Raw genomic sequence first — 23,489 nt, forward strand, 5'->3', positions numbered from 1 at the left:
TGTGTATAGACTACCGTGAACTGAACAAGGTAACTATGAAAAATAAATACCCTTGATGACTTATTTGATCAGTTACAGGGTGCACAAGTGTTTTCCAAGATTGATCTCAGATCAGGATACCATCAACTGAAGGTTAAACCGGAAGACATTGATAAAACTGCTTTTAGAACAAGGTATGGACACTACGAATTTTTAGTTATGCCATTCGGAGTCACGAATGCCCCTGCTGCTTTTATGGACCTCATGAACAGAATTTTTAAACCATACCTTGATGACTTTATTGTTGTATTTATCGATGACATATTGATTTACTCCAAAAGTATAGAACAGCATGAACATCATCTGAGGCTTGCCCTACAAACCTTAAGAGAACAGAAACTGTATGCTAAACTGTCTAAATGTGAATTTTGGCTTGACCATGTTATGTTTCTGGGGCATGTTGTTAGCAAAAATGGAATTTCTGTTGATCCACAGAAAATTGAAGCTGTAGTGAACTGGCCTAGACCGACAAATGTGACTGAAGTCCGAAGCTTTTTGGGATTGGCTGGATATTACAGAAGATTTGTCAAAGATTTCTCCAAAATTGCCCTACCATTGACTCAGTTAACTCAGAAGGGGACATCATTTGACTGGACTGACCAAAGGGAATCAGCATTCCAAGAGTTGAAAACTCGACTTGTGACTGCACCGGTTTTGACCTTACCTTCAGGTACGGATGGTTATACTGTATTTAGTGATGCTTCTCATAAGGGTTTGGGATGTGTTTTAATGCAGAATGGGAAAGTTATTGCTTATGCTTCCCGACAGTTGAGGCCACATGAAAAGAACTACCCGACCCATGACCTGGAACTTGCTGCAGTGGTGTTTGCACTGAAAATTTGGCGTCACTATCTGTACGGGGTGACATGTGAAGTATACACCGACCACAAGAGTTTAAAATATTTCTTCACACAGAAAGAACTGAACATGAGACAGCGGAGATGGCTAGAACTGATTAAAGATTATGACCTACAGATATTGTACCATCCGGGAAAAGCCAATACCGTTGCCGATGCATTGAGCCGGAAATCGATTGGAAACTTAGCCTGTTTGCTTACAGGACAGAAAGAGTTGCTTGGTGACCTTGAAAAATTTGAAATTGAAATTGTTTTGAGAGAACGAGGTGGAATCTTAGCTGTTATTTCTGCTCAACCGGCACTGATTGAAGAGGTTAAAGAAAAACAGCAACTGGATGATTTCTTGAAAAAGATCATCGAGGAAATAGAATCCAAACCGAGACCGGGATTCAAATTTGAGAACAATGTACTAAAATTTCATGAAAGACTGTGTGTACCGAATAACACTGAACTGAAAAGAAGAGTTCTGCAAGAGGGCCACAATTCAAAATTGTCTATCCACCCGGGGAATACAAAAATGTACCAAGATCTGAAACAGAATTTCTGGGGGCCGGGAATGAAGAAAGAAATTGCCGACTTTGTGTCCAAATGTCTTCATTGCCAACAGGTCAAAGCTGAACATCAACGACCTGCCGGATTACTGCAACCCTTACCCATACCGGAATGGAAATGGGAGCATATCACGATGGATTTTATTGTGGGATTACCTCGCTCCAGAAAAGGTATGGATTCAATTTGGGTTATTGTTGATAGACTAACCAAATCTGCTCACTTCTTACCTGTCAAGACGATTTATAATGCGGACAAATTAGCTGTTATCTATATTGATGAAATTGTTAGACTGCATGGAGTGCCTGTGTCTATTGTTTCTGACAGGGATTCGAAGTTTACATCGAGGTTTTGGCAAAGCCTACAGACTGCATTGGGTACTGAATTGAGACTGAGTAGTGCCTATCATCCTCAAACAGATGGACAGTCAGAAAGGACCATCCAAACTCTGGAGGATTTACTGAGAATGTGTGTCCTTGATTTTCAGGGAGACTGGGAAAGTCATCTGCCATTAGTTGAATTCGCCTACAATAACAGCTACCATTCGAGTATTGGTATGGCGCCCTTTGAGGAATTGTATGGCAGAAAATGTAGATCTCCGATTTGTTGGGCAGAAGTTGGAGATGGGCCTTTGCTTGGGCCCGAAATTGTTTATGAAACCACTGAGAAAGTGAAACTGATACAGCAAAGACTGAAAACTGCACAGAGTAGACAGAAAAGTTATGTAGATGTCAGAAGACGGGACAGAGAGTATGAAGTGGGTGATCGCGTTTTTGTGAAAGTGACACCAATGAAAGGCCAGACTCGTTTTGGAGTCAAAGGCAAGTTAGCGCCGAGATATGTCGGACCGTATGAGATTATTGAGAAAATCAATCCGGTGGCGTATCAAGTTGCGCTTCCTCCTGAAATGGAACACATGCATAATGTTTTCCACATTTCTATGTTAAGAGATTATCTCCGGGATCCCTTCCATGTAATAGAACCTACCCACGTAGTGTTGAGTGATGACTACACTTACGAGGAACGGCCTATACAGATTGTAAACAGACGAATCAAGAAACTGAGGAACAAAGAGATCCCGTTAGTGAAAGTTGACTGGCAAAACCACGGTGGCGTGTATGCCACTTGGGAAAGGGAAGATGACATGGCCAAACGATATCCTGAACTGTTTCCACTGAATCCTGTTTTCTTCCAGAATGAAGGTAACTCGAGTTTAGAGGACTAAACTCTTTATAAGGAGAGGAGACTGTAACAACCCTCATACTGTTTACTGATTAATGACTGATTGATTACCGATAATCACCGATTACTGTTAAACGGAACTGATAATGACTGATAACTGATTGATAGTTGAACTGATTAAAGTACTGAACTGACTGACCGAAATTGAAACTGAATTGAATGAATACATCTGTTTGAATTGCATTCTATCTGTTTGACTGTATGATTATCTGTTCATGCTTATATGTTTAAACTGCTAATTGAAGGCCTTATCGGCGGCCGAATTAGAAACCGATTGATGTTCCACGACCATCATAATTAATGTAATTTTATGGTGTATTTACCCGAAAACTGATTAGGTATGACTAAATTAGATTAAAATAAGCTAATAAAAGAGTTGGACTTATTTACCATTTTGCCACATGAGTGGCCTACTACTTGGGTCATCTTTGATTCTCATTACACTCACATAACACATTCTCATCAGTCCCTGTGTTGCCTCTAACCGACCAAGAAGAGAGTTAGAGAGAGAGAGAATTGTTCTTGTTGATTTAGCTTGAGAATCTTGAAGATTTGAAGGAGTTTTTGTACATTTGAGCTTCCCTATCCTAAATACAAGACTAAAGGTAGCTCCATTGTCTTCTTGTTCATGTTTTGAGTTGATTCTTGCATGGTTCATGTTAATTTGTAGAGCTAAGTCATGATTTGGGTCATTAATGGTGAATTGAAGCTCATTTCATGCATGCATGTTTGAATTGATGAGTTTTGAGTTGTTTTCATGGCAAAATGTTACATGCATGTTCATGTCTTGAGTGTAGTCCATGATTTCATCATGTTTTGAAAAGAATTGGCTCCTTAGAGCATCAGATCGAAGCTTTGAAATGGTTTGAATCCATGCATGTTTGCATGTTCTTCATATTCTTGGAAATGGGTTTGAATATGGTTTTAATTGACTCACCTTTGGGGCTTGAATTCATAAATTGAGCTTTGAAACTTGTTATACATTGAATTTAGTTATGTTTTCCAGAATTTGGGCCCAAGAGGTCGAGTTTGGAGTGGTAGAATGCTTGGTTTGAGCTTGGGAGGCAGATCTGGAAATTCCAGATTTGGCTTCCTCGCTCGAGCGAAGGATTCCCCTCTCGAGCGAGCACCTTTGTCCAGGGCTCCGCTCGAGCGACCATCGAGCGACCATCGCGCGCAAAATCTCAGCATCCAGTATTTTTACTGTTTTGCAGACCGCTCGAGCGAAGGATTCCTCGCTCGAGCGAAGCCTTTGATTTTGGACTTCCGCTCGAGCGAAGAAAGTCTCGCTCGAGCGAGGCTCCTAGTTTCAGCAAACTTTGCAAATGTTTTCTAAGTGTATTGTTGCATCCTCATCCCATCCTAGGCATTCTTAGGCCTAGTTTAAGACATTTAGATGAGGATATCGTTGTAGAACACACCAAGGCAAATTAGGGATTAAGTTATGATATTTCCCAACTGTGTAGCTTAGTGTGTGTTCAACCTGTGAACTGTGTAGGGTTGGCAACTGGGGAGACACGCTCTAGCATACTGTAGCCCAGAACTCTGTGAGTAACAATTGTGTAAAGATATGTTCAACTGATTATCTTTTGAATACTGAACTGAACTGTTTACTGAACTGGTATTATTTACTGAATGAATGTATGTCCTTTATTTCTGAACTGTACTGTGGCATCCTTAGTACTTACTGTTTACTGTTACTGTTACTGCGACAGAATTCTCTGTCGGTTCCCTCGTGGAACCACTACTGTTTACTGACTGATGGCCATCATTACTGTTCGGTCTTTTAAGACCTACTGTTACTGTTATGCTAATGGATGTACCACATATGACTGTTTGCTGTACTGAACAACTGAAATACTGATTGAATTGAACTGTTTTCATTACTGTAAGGACATTCATTCTAAACCCCTTTACGCATTATGTTATTCACTGGGCTTTAGCTCACTGCTCATATATATATGTAGGTGTACAGGCACCAGATCGGAGCTAGGAGCGTCAGGGTAACTCCAGTTTTGTCAAGCCAGCCTGTGTGCCTCACTGCGAGGTTCCGAGTTGCCATGCTATGGCTTGGGGGTGTTTTGTTTGTTTTCCCCCGCCTGTCTTCATACTGTCTAACTGTTCTGTATAGACTGAATGTTTACCGTACTGTTATCAAGGGATTAGGTCCCTGTACTGTGTGACTGTAAATTTTGTATAGACTGTACTGTTTGTATATGTATGAATGCATGAAAAATCTTTTGGCATACAGACTGTCACAGCTCAATGGACACTATTTATTTAATGTATTGGCTTCCGCCAGGCCCTGTACTCTGTTTTACTGTATTACTGTTAAGCAGGCCTTCGGTAATCTCGGATTACTGGCCGGTTACGGTGCTAAACCCATAGGGCCGGGTTTGGGTCGTGACACATTTGCAGTTCTTGTATTATCCATTTCACTATAAGCAGTTAAAGTAATTTTAAACATAAGCAGTTGCATACTTAAACAGTTTATCACATTAGCACTATTCAGTCATGTCATAGCCACACACACTTTTCATGCTCATGTAATGCCCTAATCGCTTTTCTAGGACATCCTATAGCTCATTTGGACACGTGTGTGCGGTATAACTCGTGGTAAGTATCGCTCTGATACCACTCTGTCACGACCCAAACCCGCCCCTATGGGTTTAGCACCGTAATCGGCCAGTAATCCAAGATTACCGAAGGCCTGCTTAACAGTAATACAGTAAAACAGAGTACAGGGGCATGGCGGAAGCCAAAATAATAAATAAACAATGTCCAATGAACTGTGATAGTCTGTATGCCAAAAAGACTTTTCATACACATATACATGAACAGTACAGAATAGTATGTACATATTAACAATCATTTAGTTCAGGGACCTAATCCCTATCAAATAGTATAGTAACAGTCTATACAGTTTACAAAACAGTTACAGGGACAAACGGGGGAAATTAAAGCACCCCTAAGCCATAGCTTGACAGGCTCGGAACCTTGTAGTGAGGCACAGTGGTTGGCTTGACAAAACTGGAGCTTACCCCGACGCTTCTAACCACGGTCTGGTGCCTGTACACCTACATATATATATGAGCAGTGAGCTAAAGCCTAGTGAATAACGTAATGCGTAAAGAGGTTGAGAATGAATGTCCTTACAGTAATGAAAAGAGTTCGTTAATTCAGTATATCAGTCATTCAGTCATATGTGGTACATCCATTAGCATAACAGTACAGTAAACAGTAGGTCTTAAAAGACCGAACAGTAAATGATGGCCATCGATCAGTAAACAGTAGTGGTTCCAACAAGGGAGCCGACAGAGATCTCTGTAACAGTAACAGTAAACAGTAGTTGCTAAGGATGCCACAATACAGTTCAGAATATAGGACATACATTCATTCAATTAACAGTATCAGTTCAGAAAGCAGTACAGTTCAATTGTTCAGAAGATAATCATTTTGAACATATCTTTACACAGTAGTTACTCACAGAGTTCTGGGCTATAGTAAAGCTAGAGCGCGTCCCCAGTCGCCAACCCTACACAATTACAGATTGAACACACACTAAGCTACACAGTTGGGAAAGATAATAACTAAATCCCTAATTTGCCTCGGTGTGTTCTATATCCTCATTAAGATGTCTTAAACTAGGCCTAAGAATGCCTAGGATGAGATGAGGATGCAAAGATGCCCTTTAAAAGCATTTTCAGAATTTTCAGAAAACAGGGGTCACGCTCGAGCGTAGATTACTCCGCTCGAGCGTACATGCAGACAAAGGTTTCCGCTCGAGCGTAGACTTACCCGCTCGAGCGTTCTGCAAAACAGTCAAAAGTGCTGGAAAGGTGAAAATCACGCTCGATTGGGCGCTCGACACCCGCTCGAGCATAAGACACAATGTCCCGCTCGAGCGTCAATTATTCGGCTCGAGCAGAATTCAAAACAGTGCAAAGTACTGGGAGCACGAATTTCATGCTCGAGCGCCAGTCACCCCGCTCGAGCGTGAGTTCAAAATCTGGAATTCCCAGATTTGAACCTCAAGGTCAAATCCAAGTTTTAAAACATAAATTTCGATCCTCTTGGGCCAATTTTCCAGAAAACATCCCAAAACTCATAGTTTAACATGATTCCAAAGCTCAATTGTAAAATCAAGCCCAAGGGTGCTTCAAACAACTCAATTTCAAACCAATTTTCAAGAATATGAAAAACATGCAAACATGCATGAATCTAACCAATTCAAAGCTTCAATACAAGCTCAAATGAGCTAACTCTTACAAAAACATGATGAAATCATGGTCTACTCTCAAAACATGGACACACCTGTGAGGAATTATGGACTACAACCTCAAAACTTCAATACATATACATGCATACAACAATTGAGCTCTAATTCAACACTATTGAACCAATTCTTGACTTAACTCTTTAAACTACCATGATCCATGCTAGAAGGAACTTAAATACACAATAAGGAGGATGAAATTCATACCTAGGTTCCTCAATTACAAGTCTAGAGGCTTAATATGCAAGAATCCTTCAATCTCTACAAGACTCTAAGCCAAATTGTGAAGAACTCAAGCTTTCTCTACCTCTCACTCTCTCAAGTCGGCAAGAACAAGAAATGGACTGATGAAATGTTTTGTTAAAGTGTTGTGAGGCTCAAATATAGTCTAGGTAGTGGGCCACTCATGTGGCAAAATAGTAATTACGCAAACTCTTGACATTAAGCTTATCTTAATATAATTTAATCATACCAAATCACATTTTAGATAAATACGCCATAAAATCATATAAATTCTAAGGATCACAAATCATCAATTAATTTCAGATTCGGCCACCGATAAGGCCTTCAATTCGCAATTTAAACACAAAGGCATGAACAGATAATCAAACAGTCAACAGATAGACATACAATTAAACAGATATACTTAATCAATTCAGTTCCAGATTTCAGTCAGTCAGTTCAGTACTTCAATCAATTCAGTTACCAATCATAATCAGTCTCAGTTTAGCAGTAATCAGTGGTTAATCGGTAAACAGTGACGAGGGTTGTTACAGTTGTCCGAGACCGGCCTGATCACATCGAGCTTGGACCGAGCTAACCAGCAGCAAGGATCTAAGGAAAGCTCAACATACTTCGGCCCGGTATACTATGACTGAGCTAACTGTCATCGTGCCGACCGTGGTGACCGAGCTAACCACCAAGGCTCTTCTGGACCGGACTAATTACAAGACCCTTTTTACTCAGCCCTTCTTACTGCAGTCCACAAAATGACCCATCACCTAGCTCGGCCAAATTTCCACATAAATTACCTTCTCATATGTGATGACGACGACGACGACTCAGATCTACAAATCTAAGCTTTGCCTTAATGTTGTTGTTGATTACTATTATTGTTGTTGTTGTGATAGATTTGGATATGTGGAGATTTCATATCATATCCATATCTTTAAAATTTATTTTTAGTTGTTGATTATTGTTGTTGTTGTTGTTGATGTTGTCGATGTTGATGATGATGATGATAAAGAAACAAATTTGTTGAGTAATTTTGAGAGTTGCAAGGTTTTATGCCCTTTTCAATCACTGTAAACTCTACTTTCATGGGGTTTAGGCCATTCCCGTTGGGGATTTTTTAGGGTCGGGAAAACCTGATCCTCGTTAGGGGCCAGAGGGCGCAGGAGGGAGGGTGATGGGTTCGTCACTGGGGATCGGGGGAGGAGATGAGGAATTCCATACTTTCGAGGATCCCTAGCCTCACCCCGGCCCGTTGCTATTCCTACATCCCACTCGTCCCAGACTCCACAATACATGGGTTAAATTTGAATCATATGCATTGTCTTTATTGGTCATTTTCTATGCACCAATTTTGTGCACAAAGCTTTGAGAAATTATTTGGTAGTCTGAGTTGGATCCACAAATTTGTGTTAAAGGACAGTCGAATAAAAAATTATGTAGCATTCTAAAAATACTATGTGGTTGTGTATCCAACCAATTATGTTTGTCATTTAATATGACAACTTGACATTTAGAACAAAACACAATGATTTGTTTTGGGAAGAATTAAAAAAAGTAAAAAATTCAAAAAATTACTTAAAAAAATATAAAAAATTATTTTATCTCTACTTTTCATACTTTTTTTTTTTTTAAGAAGTTAAAAAATCCTTCAAACATACTAATTTTTTTTTACCTCATATTTTAAACAAGGGTATTTGAATCATAAATCCAAATTTGTATTTTCTTTGTCCAAAGATTCAGGTGCTAAAATACTATGTCCATAAGGACAAATTTTTTGTGAAATGACCAAACTACCCATATTTGTTTTGCTTAAAAGCTCATGTGTTGCTTACAAAGTACAATGGCTCTCTATCTACACAAATTCACATGTCTTTTTCTCTCTCACTCCGCATCTTTCTATCTATCTCCAGGGTTTCCAGAGTTCAACATCAAACAAACAACCATGTCTTCTTTCGCGGTGGCAGTGGCAGTGGCAGCGGTGGTGGCTTCTCCCTTACCTTACCGAAGACGAACATGCTGCTTCGCTGCCATAACTGCTCATCCAATCCCAAGCCAAACCCTAGACCCGATCTCCCTTTCGTTGTAATCGCCTTCACCTCTCTCTCACTAAAGTCGCCCTCTTCTAGTACTTTGTGTCATCGTCTCTCTTTATCTCTCTTCGTTGTCACCTCCACTCTCTATTTCTACCTCTAAGATTGACGAGGCACACCAAGATTGAGACCTATGAACACCCCAAGATCAATATCGAACCACCACCTCTGAGATCGCCATTCCTCTCTCTCTCTCTCTCTCTTTGTGCTTTTGGCATCATCGCCTAGGTGACATCTCTTTTTTTTTTTTAATTTTTTTTTAAATATCTCTATCTGCAACTGCAAAGCATTTAGTGCGTTTCCTTGCTGGTTCATTCTTTTCTTCTTTGCAGATCTAAGTATTTTGGATTTTTGGATTTTTTTTAACGATTTAGCTTAGTTAAGCTATGGAAATTTAGGCAAATAAAATCGAAGGATTTTTCATTTTTTGAATATGATTTAGCTGCCATTGCTGACAACTCTTATGCTTGTGCTTGTTCTTGATCTTTTCCACTCTCTTTTTGTGTTGTATAAGTGTATTTTGATCTTGATTTGTAGGGATTGAATTTCCTTGATGTTGTCGTTGTCATCGAAATTGGTTTGTTTTTTTTCTTTTCTTTTCTTTTGTTGTTGTTGTTGTCCAACAGATGATCTCTATTTTGTTGAATCTGATTGTTTTGTTGGATAGATCTGTTGATTATATATATATTTGTTGTTTTGGACAAACCTGTTCAAAAATTTGGATAGATAATAAAATTTGAACAGATTAAATTCAATAGATAGAGAGCGAAAAAAGAGATGTAAAAATCAACAGATAATGAGAGAAAAGAGAAGTGGAGAAAGGAATAAATAGAAAGAGTTTGAAAATGGTATAAATTTGAACCGATAGAAAAAAAATAGGTTAAAAAAATTTAACAGATAAAAAAATATTTGAAAAAATAGTTAAAAAATTTGAATAGAAAGATAAATTTTTTTTTGATCCAATAGATTGAATAGAAAGTCAATAAATAAATTAATGGCTAAAAGTGAAAATAAAATGTCATTCTAGAACAATAATAAAAGGACTTATTAGTAAACTATTTCACGACCCCACAAATAAAAAAATATTCACTTGCCATAATGCCTTATATTTTATTTACCTGAAATTTTCAACAATTTTCTCTTTAAACAGAAAGTTAAAAATTATTAAAATAAATCTATTCCCAAACCAACCCTCAATAATTTTTATAAAGATTTATTGTTATTGGATTGTTTAAAATCTTACCAGCTTTGTAAGGTATAAATATTAACCATAGGCTTTATTTGGAAACTATATTTTTTAAAAAGTTATTAGAAATTATCACATAATTTTATATTTTTGTACGTAATTTTATAAAAAATTAAATATCATTAAAATAGTAGGTTACAAGAAAACGAAGTATTAGAGCATTTTCAACTCATCCTCCATATCTTCAAATATAGAGAATCCTCTCTCAAAAATAACTCTAACCCATCCTCTATATCCTCTTCCATTTGGAAGGAGGATGAATTGATCCTCCAAATATAGAGGGAGGATGAAAAAATGGAGGAGACTCTAAAACATTATTTACTCTATATTTCTTAATTATATTCGAAATTTTTAATGTGTAAATTTAATTTTTATAAAAATGACATCAATAAAAAGTATAAAATCATACCTTTAAAATGAGTATAATGTTAAATATGTTTTACAAAAATTTTAAAATTAAATATTTATTAATGAATAAAAATTACTTTTTGATTAGAGTTTGAATAAAAGAAATGAAAATTTATGATTAAAATTTAAATAAATAGCGACTTCCTCTATATTTATTTTTTGAATAAAAAATATTATTTCCCTCCTTTTCCTTTTGAGAAGAGGACGTGGTTGGATATGCCCTTACTCATCCCAAAGTCGGAAATTTGTTTTTGGGTGTACAATCGCTCAAACCAATTCAACGGTCAAGATCTCACCACGATGAGGCGTACAGTCAGGATTCCGCCTTCAATTGGCTGTTTAAATCAGGCCCTGTTGCCCGCCCAAGGCCCAAACACTCAAAAATAATCAGAACTCACTATTTCCCAACTCCTCTCTACAAACTTCCCATCAATATGCAAAACAAAACCCTTCAAGAACAATTAGAATTCGAGATCACATCCAAACCCTAATCTCTCCAATTTCACCATCAACTACTCAGGTTTGATTTGCTTCACATAACCATCTCATCAATTCGTATCTTGATTTCTCGATTTTCAATCAATTGAAGAAACTGAGAATAATAGTATAATTTTTCTTGCTCACAGTTGAATTCTGGGTTTGTGGTTTTGTACAGACGGCCCTAAAATGGCCACTCGAGGCCGGAGATCGTCATTCTCATCATCGCAATCTTCATCAGAATCAGCATCAGCATCAGCATCAGCATCATCATCACTGATATCATCGTCTATGGCCGAGAGGCACTTGGGGTTGGAGAACCCAGGGAAGGCTATGGCAGCGAAGCCCCAATTGGGGAAGAAGCGACCAGCTTTTGCTGACCTGACGAATCAGAGAAATGGTCCTCCTAATGCTCCATGGGCGGCTGTTGTGTCAAAAAAGCCTATGGTGCGTAATTTGTTATGTGAATTGATAAAATTTATTGGTTAATTGATATGGGTGTGTGTTGCTTTCCGCATATCATTTAAATTATAGTGGCCACGTTGCTTAAAACAAAAAAAATTGTGCCAGTCAAGTGGTTAGTGTGTTCTTTATCAAATCTAAGGCGTTATGTTCTACTCTTGCCTATTTTCCAAACTTTTTTTTTAAAAAAAAAATTGAAAAATCCACTTGGCACATAGAGAAGGCAAAGCTTTACGACACCAACATATATGTTTAATGATGGAGAGTTTTATGTTGTCAGTTTTTAATGGATTGTTTTAGTTGAAGTTAACAACTTTTTCTATTTGATTAGATCATACTTGAGTTTTGTTAATGAGTTGAACTGATTAAGTGCTTGTGCAAGAATTTAAACCATTGGTGGTTTCAAATTTCTTGATACAAAAATTAAATGAGAACATCACTTCCTTAATATGACAGTAGAGGAGTTTTATGATTTTCTTAATTTGTTATGTGTGCAAGTTGATGATACATTTAAACAAGAAGGGATTGAAGGCATATGGTGGACTTTATATTGTGAGGTGCTTGTTTTACTTACCAGTATTCTACCAATGCAGAAAAAGTTGCGTGAAACAAAATTCGCAACCACGTACTAATTCTATTTGGAAATCAGATTGCTTTTTATTTATTTATTGGGTTTCTTCCCTCTTCATCCCTGAACTACCTATAGGAATTGCTAATGAACATGACGTCTTTTTCATTGGAAAAGAAAATGTCTTGGTATAAACTTTAAGGGTCTTGCTAACAAGTGCTCCTAGGGCGCAAGAAAAGGACAAAAATATGTCAATCTTGAGGCATTTACTACTAAATTCAATACACTTTTTATAAATTTCAAAAAATTTATAATCTTTTTATACTTTTTCAATACACTTTTTCTCACTTTCCCAATATTAACAAGTGGCATGGGGCACTTGTTAGCATTTGCCAAGCTTTAATGGTTCAATTACTAGTTAAGTTTTATACCTTAGTGACAGCTTGAGTGTCTTGAACTGTGGCGCATGAAATTCTTGTTGTTGGTCCTAGGCTCCTAGCCCCTAGGTGACTGTTCAGTACTGTTAGCAGCCTAGGCCTTGGTGGAGTTATGGGGGCTTGGTTGGGCTATACTTTAATTGATAGCAAAATTATAGAGTATGAGTTGCTGATATTGACATTGACGTTGACGTAAAGTTGTTTATAATTTTCACTTTGTTATTTTTTATGCCACTTGGAATATTCTACATGGTGCTAGTTGGAATTTTATTAATTTTCCATACCGTATATTGTAATCAAGGTTTCTTTCATGGTTTTAGTTTAACCGGTTTTGGATATATGTTATGTTTTACAAACAGAAACCAGATGTACAAATATTTGTTTCAACTGAGAGGATTTAATATTTTTTATTGGATATACTGTGGTGCACATCTTGTTACACGGGCTTTACAAATATTTTGATTGCAATGGTTTTTACAAAAAAACATGCAGAGTATAGGTGATCAACCTTCTTATGTATTTTTTTTTATCCGGTAAATATAAGTGTAGGAATGTTGCTTAGCTCTCTTTTTGAAAAATAAGTCATAACAAAGGAAATAAAAAAATCCAAGCATTGTTATAACATTTTGCCAATCGGAGAATACCAGATCATCTTCCTGTCCCTGGACTTTTTTCAAATTCAAATACTTAGTTATAAAATTATTTTTTAAACTTTTGTACTGTTGGATGAGACATGTAAGCAGAATGAGATTAAAAAACATACTGTATAAAATAAAAGACGAATGAAGCCTGGGACAGGATGAACAAAATGAGATCAACAAACACACTGCCGTTTATTAGATTAATTTTACTTTGATTTGCTCTGATAATATATGTCAAGTATTTTATTTTGTTGATGCTGTGTTTAAAAGTTACAATAAAATTTAATTCTGATTTGCTATAATAATATGTAATCTGTCATTTATTTGTTTAATAGTAAAATTTTACTCTATTAAAGTTATTATTTTATTTTACTCTGTTAAAGTTTTGTTTTTGTAATTGTTTATTAATAATTATAGTAACTATGGTGTGTAGTGATGATGATAGCATTTTACTATTTAAAAATTAAAAATTTATAGTAAACTTTACTGTGAATAAGAGTAAAATACGTTAATTTTGATGGTAAAACTTTCACTATTTTTTTTTAAAAAAAAAAAAATTCATAGTCAACCTAGATTTTGTTTGATAAATATTGATGAGAGGATTCTAAAAATACTAATTTTATTAAAAACGATATCTAGGTCAAAAGTTATATCATTTAAAGTTTAAAATATTAAATTAGTCATCAAGGATATTTTGGTAATAGTGGTGTGTGCTGGGCTTTTAAAGGAATTTTTTTTTGTGCTTTTCCTTAATGTATTAAAGTTTTATTATGAGGGAGTTTTGATCAAATTCTCCAATCAAAAGTTCATTTTCCAAATATGGCACCTGGGCGTCTTGGTCAAGTGGCCACTTGGAATTACTCGTTAATGTATTCATTCCAATATTTTTGCATAGCATTCCAAAATTCTATACATGTACAGGGTTTTACATGATTCTAAACCTCAGGAGCATTTTTTTATTTTGTTATTTTTGTCTCAAATTTTAAAAGGTCATGATTGTGTTAGGTGATCTCTAAAGAATGGATGTATGCTTTCAAATAATTGGCAAGCTAAACATAAAAGTTTTCACTGCTGTATCCATTTGCACCCTACCTCAATCACTATAGCTGTGTGCATTTCTTTTGGTTATCAATTAGATGTACACTTTGATCATTCACTTTGTATAGATGTGGAGCATAATTTTTTAAGTACTCTCAGTTATAACAAAAGCATCTATGAAAATTTGCTGCCTACATCATGCAATGTGAGATCAAGAGCAAATGTTTCTTGTCAGGGTACATGTTTCCAAAGAGCTAATCAACCTGCAGTAAGTATTACTGCCTCCAGCGGTATGGATGTTTCTCCTAGCAAATCAGATGGTGGTTCAGTTTCTTTGGATGAGACTGTGTTGACTTGTGATTTTTTGAGGAGTCCAGAATTTGAAGACATAGACAACGATGATGCTTTGGCTGTCAATTCTACTGAGGGGAAAGCATGCAGTAATCTCAACATTTTGGATCCTGAGGGAATAGCAGGTTCCTTTTTCTTGGTGTATTCGATATTTTGTTGTGGAATTCATTATTCTCATTCAGTTGACTGCATTAGTACATGGGCCATGATACCTTACTAAATTTTTTGATTGCAGAATGCGAAAATTTAAACTTGTGGCATTTCTTATCTAGATTTTGTTACTTTACTTCCAGGTAACATCTGCAAGAGAGATATCCCTGTGGAGATTAAAACAGTCGATAGAGTGGTTGGCATTGATGATAACGTCACAGATCCCCAGCTCTGTGCTGCCATTGCATGTGAAATCTATAAGAACTTGCAAGCATCTGAGGTTCATTTTTTTTTTCCCCCTTGCTGCAATCTATAAGTAATCTGTTAGGCATATTGACCCACTTTCCAACTTTTTTCATCGTTTTTGGTCCCTTGAAAGTGTCTCAGGATTTCTTTGTCAATAGAAATACTGGTTTTTACTAAGGAATTTTATTTTATTGTACCTTTAATTAAGTTTGTAGGGTTAAAAACTTAAAATAGGACAACAATCTTATATAGTCTGAAAAGCTTGGTTATTGTAGTGGCAAGGCTATGGGTTTCCCATCCTATGATCCCATGATGTTAGCTGCAATGCTAAGAATTGTCATTAGTACCTTTTATTGTTGTTAATATATAAATGGGGATTTGGTCATAGCCCCCTCACTATCTAATTTCTCTTTCAAAAGGATAAGAATTATATAAATACTTTCAAAACCCCCTGATATTTTAAAACTTGTTTCTTTTACTATATTACCCTCATATCTATCAGCTCTTCTATTAAGACATTTTCACCATGTATTTCAGAGTAAAATTTTACTCTGTATGAAAGTAAAATTTTACTATGAATGAGAGTAAAATTTTACACTCTGAAGCTAAAAGTAAAATTTTACTCTGTATAAAAGTAAAATTTTACTCTGGTTCTGTCAAATGAAAAAAACAGAGCAATAGAACCAGAGTAAAATTCTATCAAATGAAATTTGATGTTTACTCTGAAAAATCGATGGAACTTTGAGCTTTGAGCTTTGAATCAGGCCTATAATCCTTGAATCAATCGATGTTTATTTTGAAAAACATTGAATCATGCCTATAATTCCAGAATAAGGCCTATAATCTGAAAATTTTAGAGAAATCTCAATTTTTCATACCCCGGTTCTTCAGATTTTTCAGATTTTTCAGATTTTTAAAACTTTGAGCTTTCAAAAATCTATAAATTCGAATTCAAATCTCAAAACACACAAACATACACATATATATATATATATATATTACAGATCGGAATATGTAGATGTATATATATTCGAATTCAAATCTCAAAACACATATATATTCGAATTCAAATCTCAAAACACACAAACACACACATATATATAGATATATATTGTCACGACCCCAAACCGCCCCTAGTAGTTTGGTGCCGTGATGGCCAGTAATCCGTGATTACCGAAGGCCAACTTCCAAAATTCACACACCATCAGAATATAGATATAGGGGGCTCACAAGTGCGGAAGCAATGATCTGAAATACAAGTGGTCCATAAGAGCAGTGCATAAGTTAAATGAAATGGCATACATCTTTACATAGCTTTACAACTTGAATACAAATAGAAATGAAGTACAAAAATACATATTACATCTTGAAAAAAGGCTTCTCGAGCCGACATGTTCAAAATACATAAGCTTCAAAAATTGCCGACATAACCAAAAACACTTGAGCCACAAATCATGAAACATAATCTTCGGAATTGCCGACATCCTTACAGCCGACATAACATGCATACAAAACACACATCTCGGCGTAGCCGACTTCTTGCTTGTTACCTACATATACATAGGGAGGGTAAGCTTGGATACTCAGTGAATGGTATAAGTAATAAAGGGGTTAAATGAATGATTCCCGAGGTCTTTCAAAACAATACATAATATATCTTTGTCAAAACCATACTTATCATAGCTTGTACAAAACATGAGATAAATCTTGTTCATCAAACTTGATCTTACAAAACTTACATACTTCGCATGCGTCAAATCTTATATCATAACCTCGGCATAGCCTTGGTCCTTTAAAACTTACTTACTTACTTACAAGACCCACGCGGTAAACCGCCAGTGGCAAAACAAGACCAAGCAAGAGCCCGTAGCCCTTTAACGCTTGGGTGCTGCTTAAGTTTAGAGTCCTCCAGCACAAGGGACCTTTGTTACAAGAGCCCGTAGCTCTTTAACACTTGGGTGCTGCTCAAGTTTAGAGTCCTCCAGCACAAGGGACCTATGTTACAAGAGCCCGTAGCCCTTTAACACTTGGGTGCTGCTCAAGTTTAGAGTCTTCCAGCACAAGGGACCTATGTTACAAGAGCCCGTAGCCCTTTAACACTTGGGTACAAATCAAGGGTGCTGCGAAAGTTTAGAGTCCTCCAGCACGAGGGACTTTCCGAGGATGTCGTCAAAACAAAGCTTACTTGATACATTGCCATTCAAAACAAAGCTTATACTTGATACATAAAATAGGGATATCATTCATGCTTAACAAATACTTTTATCAAAACAAGACAAAGCTTTATCAAAACCTTAAGAACATAACTTTATTAAAAATACCACTCACTTTAGTTCTTGGGACGTCGGGGTCAAGGCAAAGGTCCAAGTCCTACAAACACATGGCAAAGCATACTGAACATACTTCTCAAAACAAGTCTCACATGCATGAAAATGATCTCAGAAAAACATGTTGGAAGTCAAAACATTGTTTTACATGTCAGGACGACATGCTGGGTACCAACCAAGTCTTTGCCGAGGTCCCACACCTCCTGGCCGAGGTGTGGCTACCTAGGCTTCGGCGTGCGGCTGCATGCCGAGGTGTACACAAAACAAACCAAAGGTGTAAGTGATCATGCAAGGTAGGCCAAGGTGAGATACGATGCTTGGCCTAAGTGTAAGGTCTAGGTGAGAGTGATCTCGGCGACTACACTTCGGGAAGTGAGGTCTGGAGATTTGGGTTTCCATCCATGAAGAACAGGAAGAACATGGACATGGAGATCATGAAGAACATGAATGCTAAAATCATAACTTCTTTATTACAAAAATCTGGGATTTCATGCTATGAGTTCGAAAACATGGACCTGGGTACCCATACTTGAAAATCATGCGAAAACAAACACAAAAACATGGATCTAGGCATGAGCCTTCGGATCAAAACATGACTTTTCTTGAAGAACACATGAATGCCATTTTCTCTTTCTAAAACCGAACTTCAAAGCAATGCATGGCTTACAAATCATATTCAATCATGCAATGCAATAACATAAACATAAAGAACAACGAGGGCAGACCAAGAATCTAACCTTAGAACACGGATCTAACGGTTCGATCTCTAGCGATCAAGTTTGGAAATCTACTCTCCCTCAAGAACTCTTCTTCCTTTCTTAGAGCTTCTCTCTCCTCTTCAAAACAAAGATACAACAAATGGTAGGTTTCTCTCTCTATCGGCTGATTTAACTCTCAGCTCGGACACGTGGCGACGGCTGGTTGGTTCTCCTCAAAAAGGTGATAGATTGACAGGACAAGGCTATGACAAAGCGTATCTAACAAGCTACTCGGTAAGGCACTCCGGCAATTGATGACATCGGCTAAGAACAAGGCTTCGGCAACTGAGGTGACAATGACCTCGGCTAGGAAGGACAACACTTGACTAAGTTGTGCCACACCTTGGCCTAGATGTGCCACACCTCGGTCTAGGTCATACCACTCCAGGACAAGGTCACTCAGGTGCAAAGGTAACATCTCGGCCTAGATAATACACATCTCGGCCTTGGTGATTCACACCTCGGCCTAGATAATGACATCTTGGCCAATATGTCAAGGCAAAGATGGAGGTCAAACAAAGGGGTTCCAAGATACTTCTAGACTGAAGATGACCTCGGCTTGGAATGACTTCGGCTTAACATAACTCAGGCTTGGCGTGACCTAGGCTCAGCATAACCTAGGCTTGGCATGACCTAGGCTTAACATAACTTAGGCTTGAGGCACTAAGGAGGGATCAAAGCAGGCACACAACACTTAAGCAAATCACATAGACATCAAAACAAGGCAAGATTCATGAATGCAACTTAACAAGACAAGCTATGTAAATGAACTTGAATATGACTATGACATGAATATGGGTCGCTGCAGCATCTTATCATGGCAAAACATATAAATGCATGCAAACATGACTAGGACAAAAATGTGGGTTGTTACATATATATATATATATATATATATGTATCAGCGCGATTTGCAAGTTCTCCACAGCTCCGGCCATGGAGGAAGCTAGGATTAAAAGAGAGAGACGAGATAGAAGATGAACAGTTGAAGGAGAGTTGAAGGAGGAGAGTTGAGAAGATGCAGAGAGAGATCGTCGGAGCTTAGGAATGACACAGCTCCGGCCATAGAGGAAGCTAGGGTTAGAAGTGAGAGACGAGAGAGAAGATAAATTTTGTATCTGGATTGTATATATGTGAGGGTATAATAGTCTGATAAAATATTTAAATAATAAATTTTGTCCTTTATGCAAGATTTTATAATTATGAGGATGTTTAGAAAGTATAATTTTTTTCTTAGTCCTTCTAACAATGAAAGGAAGGTAAAGGGGGTTTATAGCCAAATTTCCCATATATAAACTTACATTCAATTCTTTATATGTGATGTGGTTACATATTCAATGGATGGGAAGCAGCCAGAATGTCAATGTGCAACAATATTTTTCCTTAAAGACCTGAACCAATTGTCATTCTTCTTAGCTTCGTAGTTGTTCAAGTAATATGCTTTTGTTAGCTCCATAATTGCAAATATAAAGTTGTAGTTAATTAAATCCCACTGAAATAAGAATTTAACCTTGAAAGAATGGTTCAAAAGTAGTTTATAATCTGGCAGTTTCTTTGTCTTTTCCCAGGAGGTGATTTTGGTGCATCCCTAACAGTTGCAACCATTTACTTTTCCCACCATAAAATATATATTATAATACTATCAAACTGTGAAACTATTGAGATTTGCAAAGTTTGTAAAATTGCATTATGATATTCTGTTGAACAAACACTAGAGAGTAAAAATCGCTCATGCCAATAGGTTGATTGTGTTTTGAAATATGAAAATTGATGGAGATCACCACCTAGAGATTGATCAACAAAGATTTTATTTGCATGCATTGTCTGCTTTGGTATTTGTTGGATGGGCAAAACTAAAAATTCCAGTAGGTTGATTGTTATTTAAAATATGAAATTTTAAAGAGACCGTCACCCAGAGATTGAGCAACAAAGATTTTAGTTGCATGCATTATCTGCTTTGGTATTTGTTGGATAGGATTTTTTTTTTTTTTTTTAGTTTTGCATAGAAATAGCTGATCTCAATTATTCCTGTATATAAAATTTTGTTTCTGGAACTTTCAGTTTAAATTTGCCTGTTGTACACGGGAATAAAAGTTGGTTTCAATTTATTTCTTTGGTTTTCTCTTTTTTTTAGAGAAAGAAAATGCCTCGCACAGACTATGTGGAGAGAATTCAAAAAGACATTAATGCCAGCATGCGTGCTATACTGATTGATTGGCTTGTAGAGGTAAGCCAAGCTATTGGTGACATTACCAAGTTGAATTTCTGTAATTAATCAAAAAACAGAAAGTGCATTATGGAACCAGTTCATTCCTTAAAAAAGTGGCATTCTTTTATGGCATCATAAATACCACCCTTGGTGTTATCTGGTTGTGAAAGTTTAGTCATTGTGAAGGGGACAGTTGTTTTAACCTTATAATCGGTACTTCATTTTGTTGTTGTTTCAGATAAGCCATTTAGTAACCAGTTGTCATGGCATCTTATTGTAGGTTGCTGAAGAGTACAGTCTTGTACCTGAAACTTTGTTTTTGACTGTTAATTACATAGATCGTTATCTTTCTGGCAATGTAATTCAGAGGCAACGACTACAGTTGCTTGGTGTTGCCTGCATGATGATTGCTGCGTAAGATTTAACATTTTAGTTTCTTGTTTTCGGTTGTTCTTCTCCATCTTCTGTGTCTCTTCCTGTGTGTGTGTGTAGTGAGGAGAGAATGATAATTGATTATAACCAGTAATATGATAATGCTGCCAGTAAATACGAGGAGATCTGTGCGCCTCAGGTGGAAGAGTTTTGTTACGTCGCTGATAACACATACTTCAAGAAAGAGGTTTGGTTCTAATCTTCAGATGGATTTTGCAATTCTAGACTTCTTTAAAGTGCTTCTGTTGTTAACCTGCATTACGCAATTTAATTGCTGCAGGTTTTGCAAATGGAATCTTCCGTGCTGAATTACTTGAAGTTTGAAATGTCAGCCGCAACCGCTGGATGTTTTTTAACGTAAGGGCCACCTGTCTGATCTTTATTGAAAGTAGTGCATTTTAGTGTGTTTCTCTATTCATTGACTTGACTATTCATGCAATTCTTAGGTGGTTTGTTCGTGCTGCTCGAGGAATTAATGAGGTATTTATCTCGGACTAGTTAAGTTTCTTGGTTCCATTGCTTCTTGAGTTGATTAAAGTTTTCCGTCACCTGGTAACGATGGAACCCTGAACTGTCGCATGATGTACTAATACTAGCAATATGTTTAATGGTCTCAATTGTTGATGCCATTCCATATTGTATTAGTTTGATTTGCGTGTTGATTTTGTGGTAACAATGGTGGTTGCTAAACCCTTTACTGATTTGTGGTTTCTATCCCTACTTCTAAAGGTTCCATCGATGCAGTTGGATTACCTGGCCAACTACCTTACAGAGTTATCGCTGCTGGAGTATGGCATGCTCTGCTATGCTCCATCTCTAATTGCTGCTTCTGCAATTTTTTTGGCCAAATTTATACTTAACCCGTCAAAAAGACCATGGGTAAGTGTGAAAAAATATCGTAAGGCTATTAGCTATTTTGTTATTATATATGCTCTGATATATCCATGCAACATAGTTTAGTCCCATGTTTGTTTGGTGCAGACTTTGACCCTGAGGCATTGCACACTTTACAAGCCCTCTGACTTGCGTGACTGTGTCAAGGCGATACATCGTCTCTTCTGCAACATCCATAGTTCTAGTTTGCCTGGAATTAGGGAAAAATACAGTCAACATAAGGTGAGCAAAATCTGTGTGTGAAATGCACTATATGCATGCTCCATTGTCATTTATATTTATTTATTGTTAATATTTTTTTTCCCTACAAAAGGAAGATTCCGGAGGCCATTATCGTTTAAAGTGTTGTATTGGGTATAACTTGGAAAGGATTGGACAAATACATGACTTTTTTCTGATATGACAAACATTGATGCTATGTTTGGATCTTGAATTTGTGGAGGGAAGGGAAAAGAAAAAAGATGCTAAATCTTCTCCTTTTTTTTTAGTAGTTGTGTTAAGAAAATGGATAGGTATTTTTTTTTTAAAATTCAGTTTTTGTTTGGTACTTGTGTCTAAGTAATTTCTTTTTCCTTTCCCTTCACAAATCCAATATGCTAACAAAGAGTGTCGGTGGTTGTAGTGGAAGTATGGTGGCATTCCACAATTGAAGAGAGATTTAAGTAATATTGAAATATATGAAATTGTAGATATTGAAATCTCCCATTGATACTGACACACTTCTTTGCATCAGTACAAATTTGTTGCAAAGAAGAACTGCCCTTCCTCAATACCTCAGGAGTTCTTTATTGACCTCAGCGACTAGACATCCGGTTTTGTTCAAATGTTCTGTTGGATAGAGTTGGAAGTAATTTGCCTTTGACAGCTTGTTTTCTTTGGATGTAAGAATTCATTTTTTGCCCGCATCTTATATCTAATGTGGAGCTTTGTGCCTACTTTTGGAGAGTCAGGTGGCTTCTCATTTTAATTCTCTTGGTCATAAATTTACTGTGGTCATAGCCTTGTACATCTGGTTTTGTCGATTAGAATTTTTTTAATTTACCCCAATGCTCAACATGCACATTGTAGTTTCTTTTCAAGGTTAAAGTTCTTCAGTTTAAAGCTCTTGTGATGTTTGAAGCTGTTACTCTACGTTTCAAGCAAATGATTCACTGAAATTTTTTTGTACCCGAATCACTGATAAATATGCTACTAGATGGGGCTGTAGTGATTATTATAAATTTAATATTAGTGTATGTGATTGATTTTTTTTTTTTTTTTTTTTTTTAAGAATAAAATAGAATTACATTAAAGTTGTTCATTAAATGAGCGTATTTAATAATAATATTTGAATTCATATAGCAATTGACCCTAAGACTATCTTCAACGGTGAATCAAAATTTTCATTAAATTTGAGTTAAAAAAAATTAATTTTTTCAATTTGATATTTTTTCCTCCAAATGTTCATCAAAATGAGAGGGTTGACCGGTAAAGCAAAAATTTTTATTTTTTTTTACCTGCTTGAACCTTTTGACCGGTTTAAACTTACCTATTTGAAAGGGAACCGGTCGACCGGTTG

General features: G+C 36.7%; 1 protein-coding gene across 5 annotated transcripts in view; it reads left to right on the plus strand.

Annotated features, from left to right (window-relative positions):
* Positions 1–11,157: 11,157 nt before the first annotated feature.
* Positions 11,158–23,489, plus strand: part of LOC114281079 (cyclin-A1-4) — a 155,039-nt gene continuing 142,707 nt past the window's right edge. Inside the window, exons 1-13 of one of the 5 annotated variants that reach the window (XM_082921126.1) lie at positions 11,170–11,461; positions 11,597–11,865; positions 14,800–14,854; positions 14,942–15,040; positions 15,209–15,345; positions 20,531–20,623; positions 20,886–21,019; positions 21,149–21,224; positions 21,318–21,394; positions 21,484–21,517; positions 21,767–21,916; positions 22,019–22,153; positions 22,665–23,120. In XM_082921126.1, coding sequence (XP_082777252.1) covers positions 11,608–11,865; positions 14,800–14,854; positions 14,942–15,040; positions 15,209–15,345; positions 20,531–20,623; positions 20,886–21,019; positions 21,149–21,224; positions 21,318–21,394; positions 21,484–21,517; positions 21,767–21,916; positions 22,019–22,153; positions 22,665–22,736 — 1,320 coding nt within the window. In that variant the 5' untranslated portion in view covers positions 11,170–11,461; positions 11,597–11,607 and the 3' untranslated portion in view covers positions 22,737–23,120. Of the gene's footprint in view, positions 11,462–11,567; positions 11,866–14,799; positions 15,041–15,208; positions 15,346–20,530; positions 20,624–20,885; positions 21,020–21,148; positions 21,225–21,317; positions 21,395–21,483; positions 21,518–21,766; positions 21,917–22,018; positions 22,154–22,664; positions 23,121–23,489 lie in introns of those variants that run through there. The other 4 variants (XM_028223525.2, XM_028223522.2, XM_028223521.2 and 1 more) reach the window with 4 other exon arrangements.

This window comes from Camellia sinensis, chromosome 3 (assembly GCF_055761805.1).
Source record: "Camellia sinensis isolate YWXY chromosome 3, ASM5576180v1, whole genome shotgun sequence".
Classification (NCBI taxonomy): Eukaryota; Viridiplantae; Streptophyta; class Magnoliopsida; order Ericales; family Theaceae; genus Camellia; species Camellia sinensis.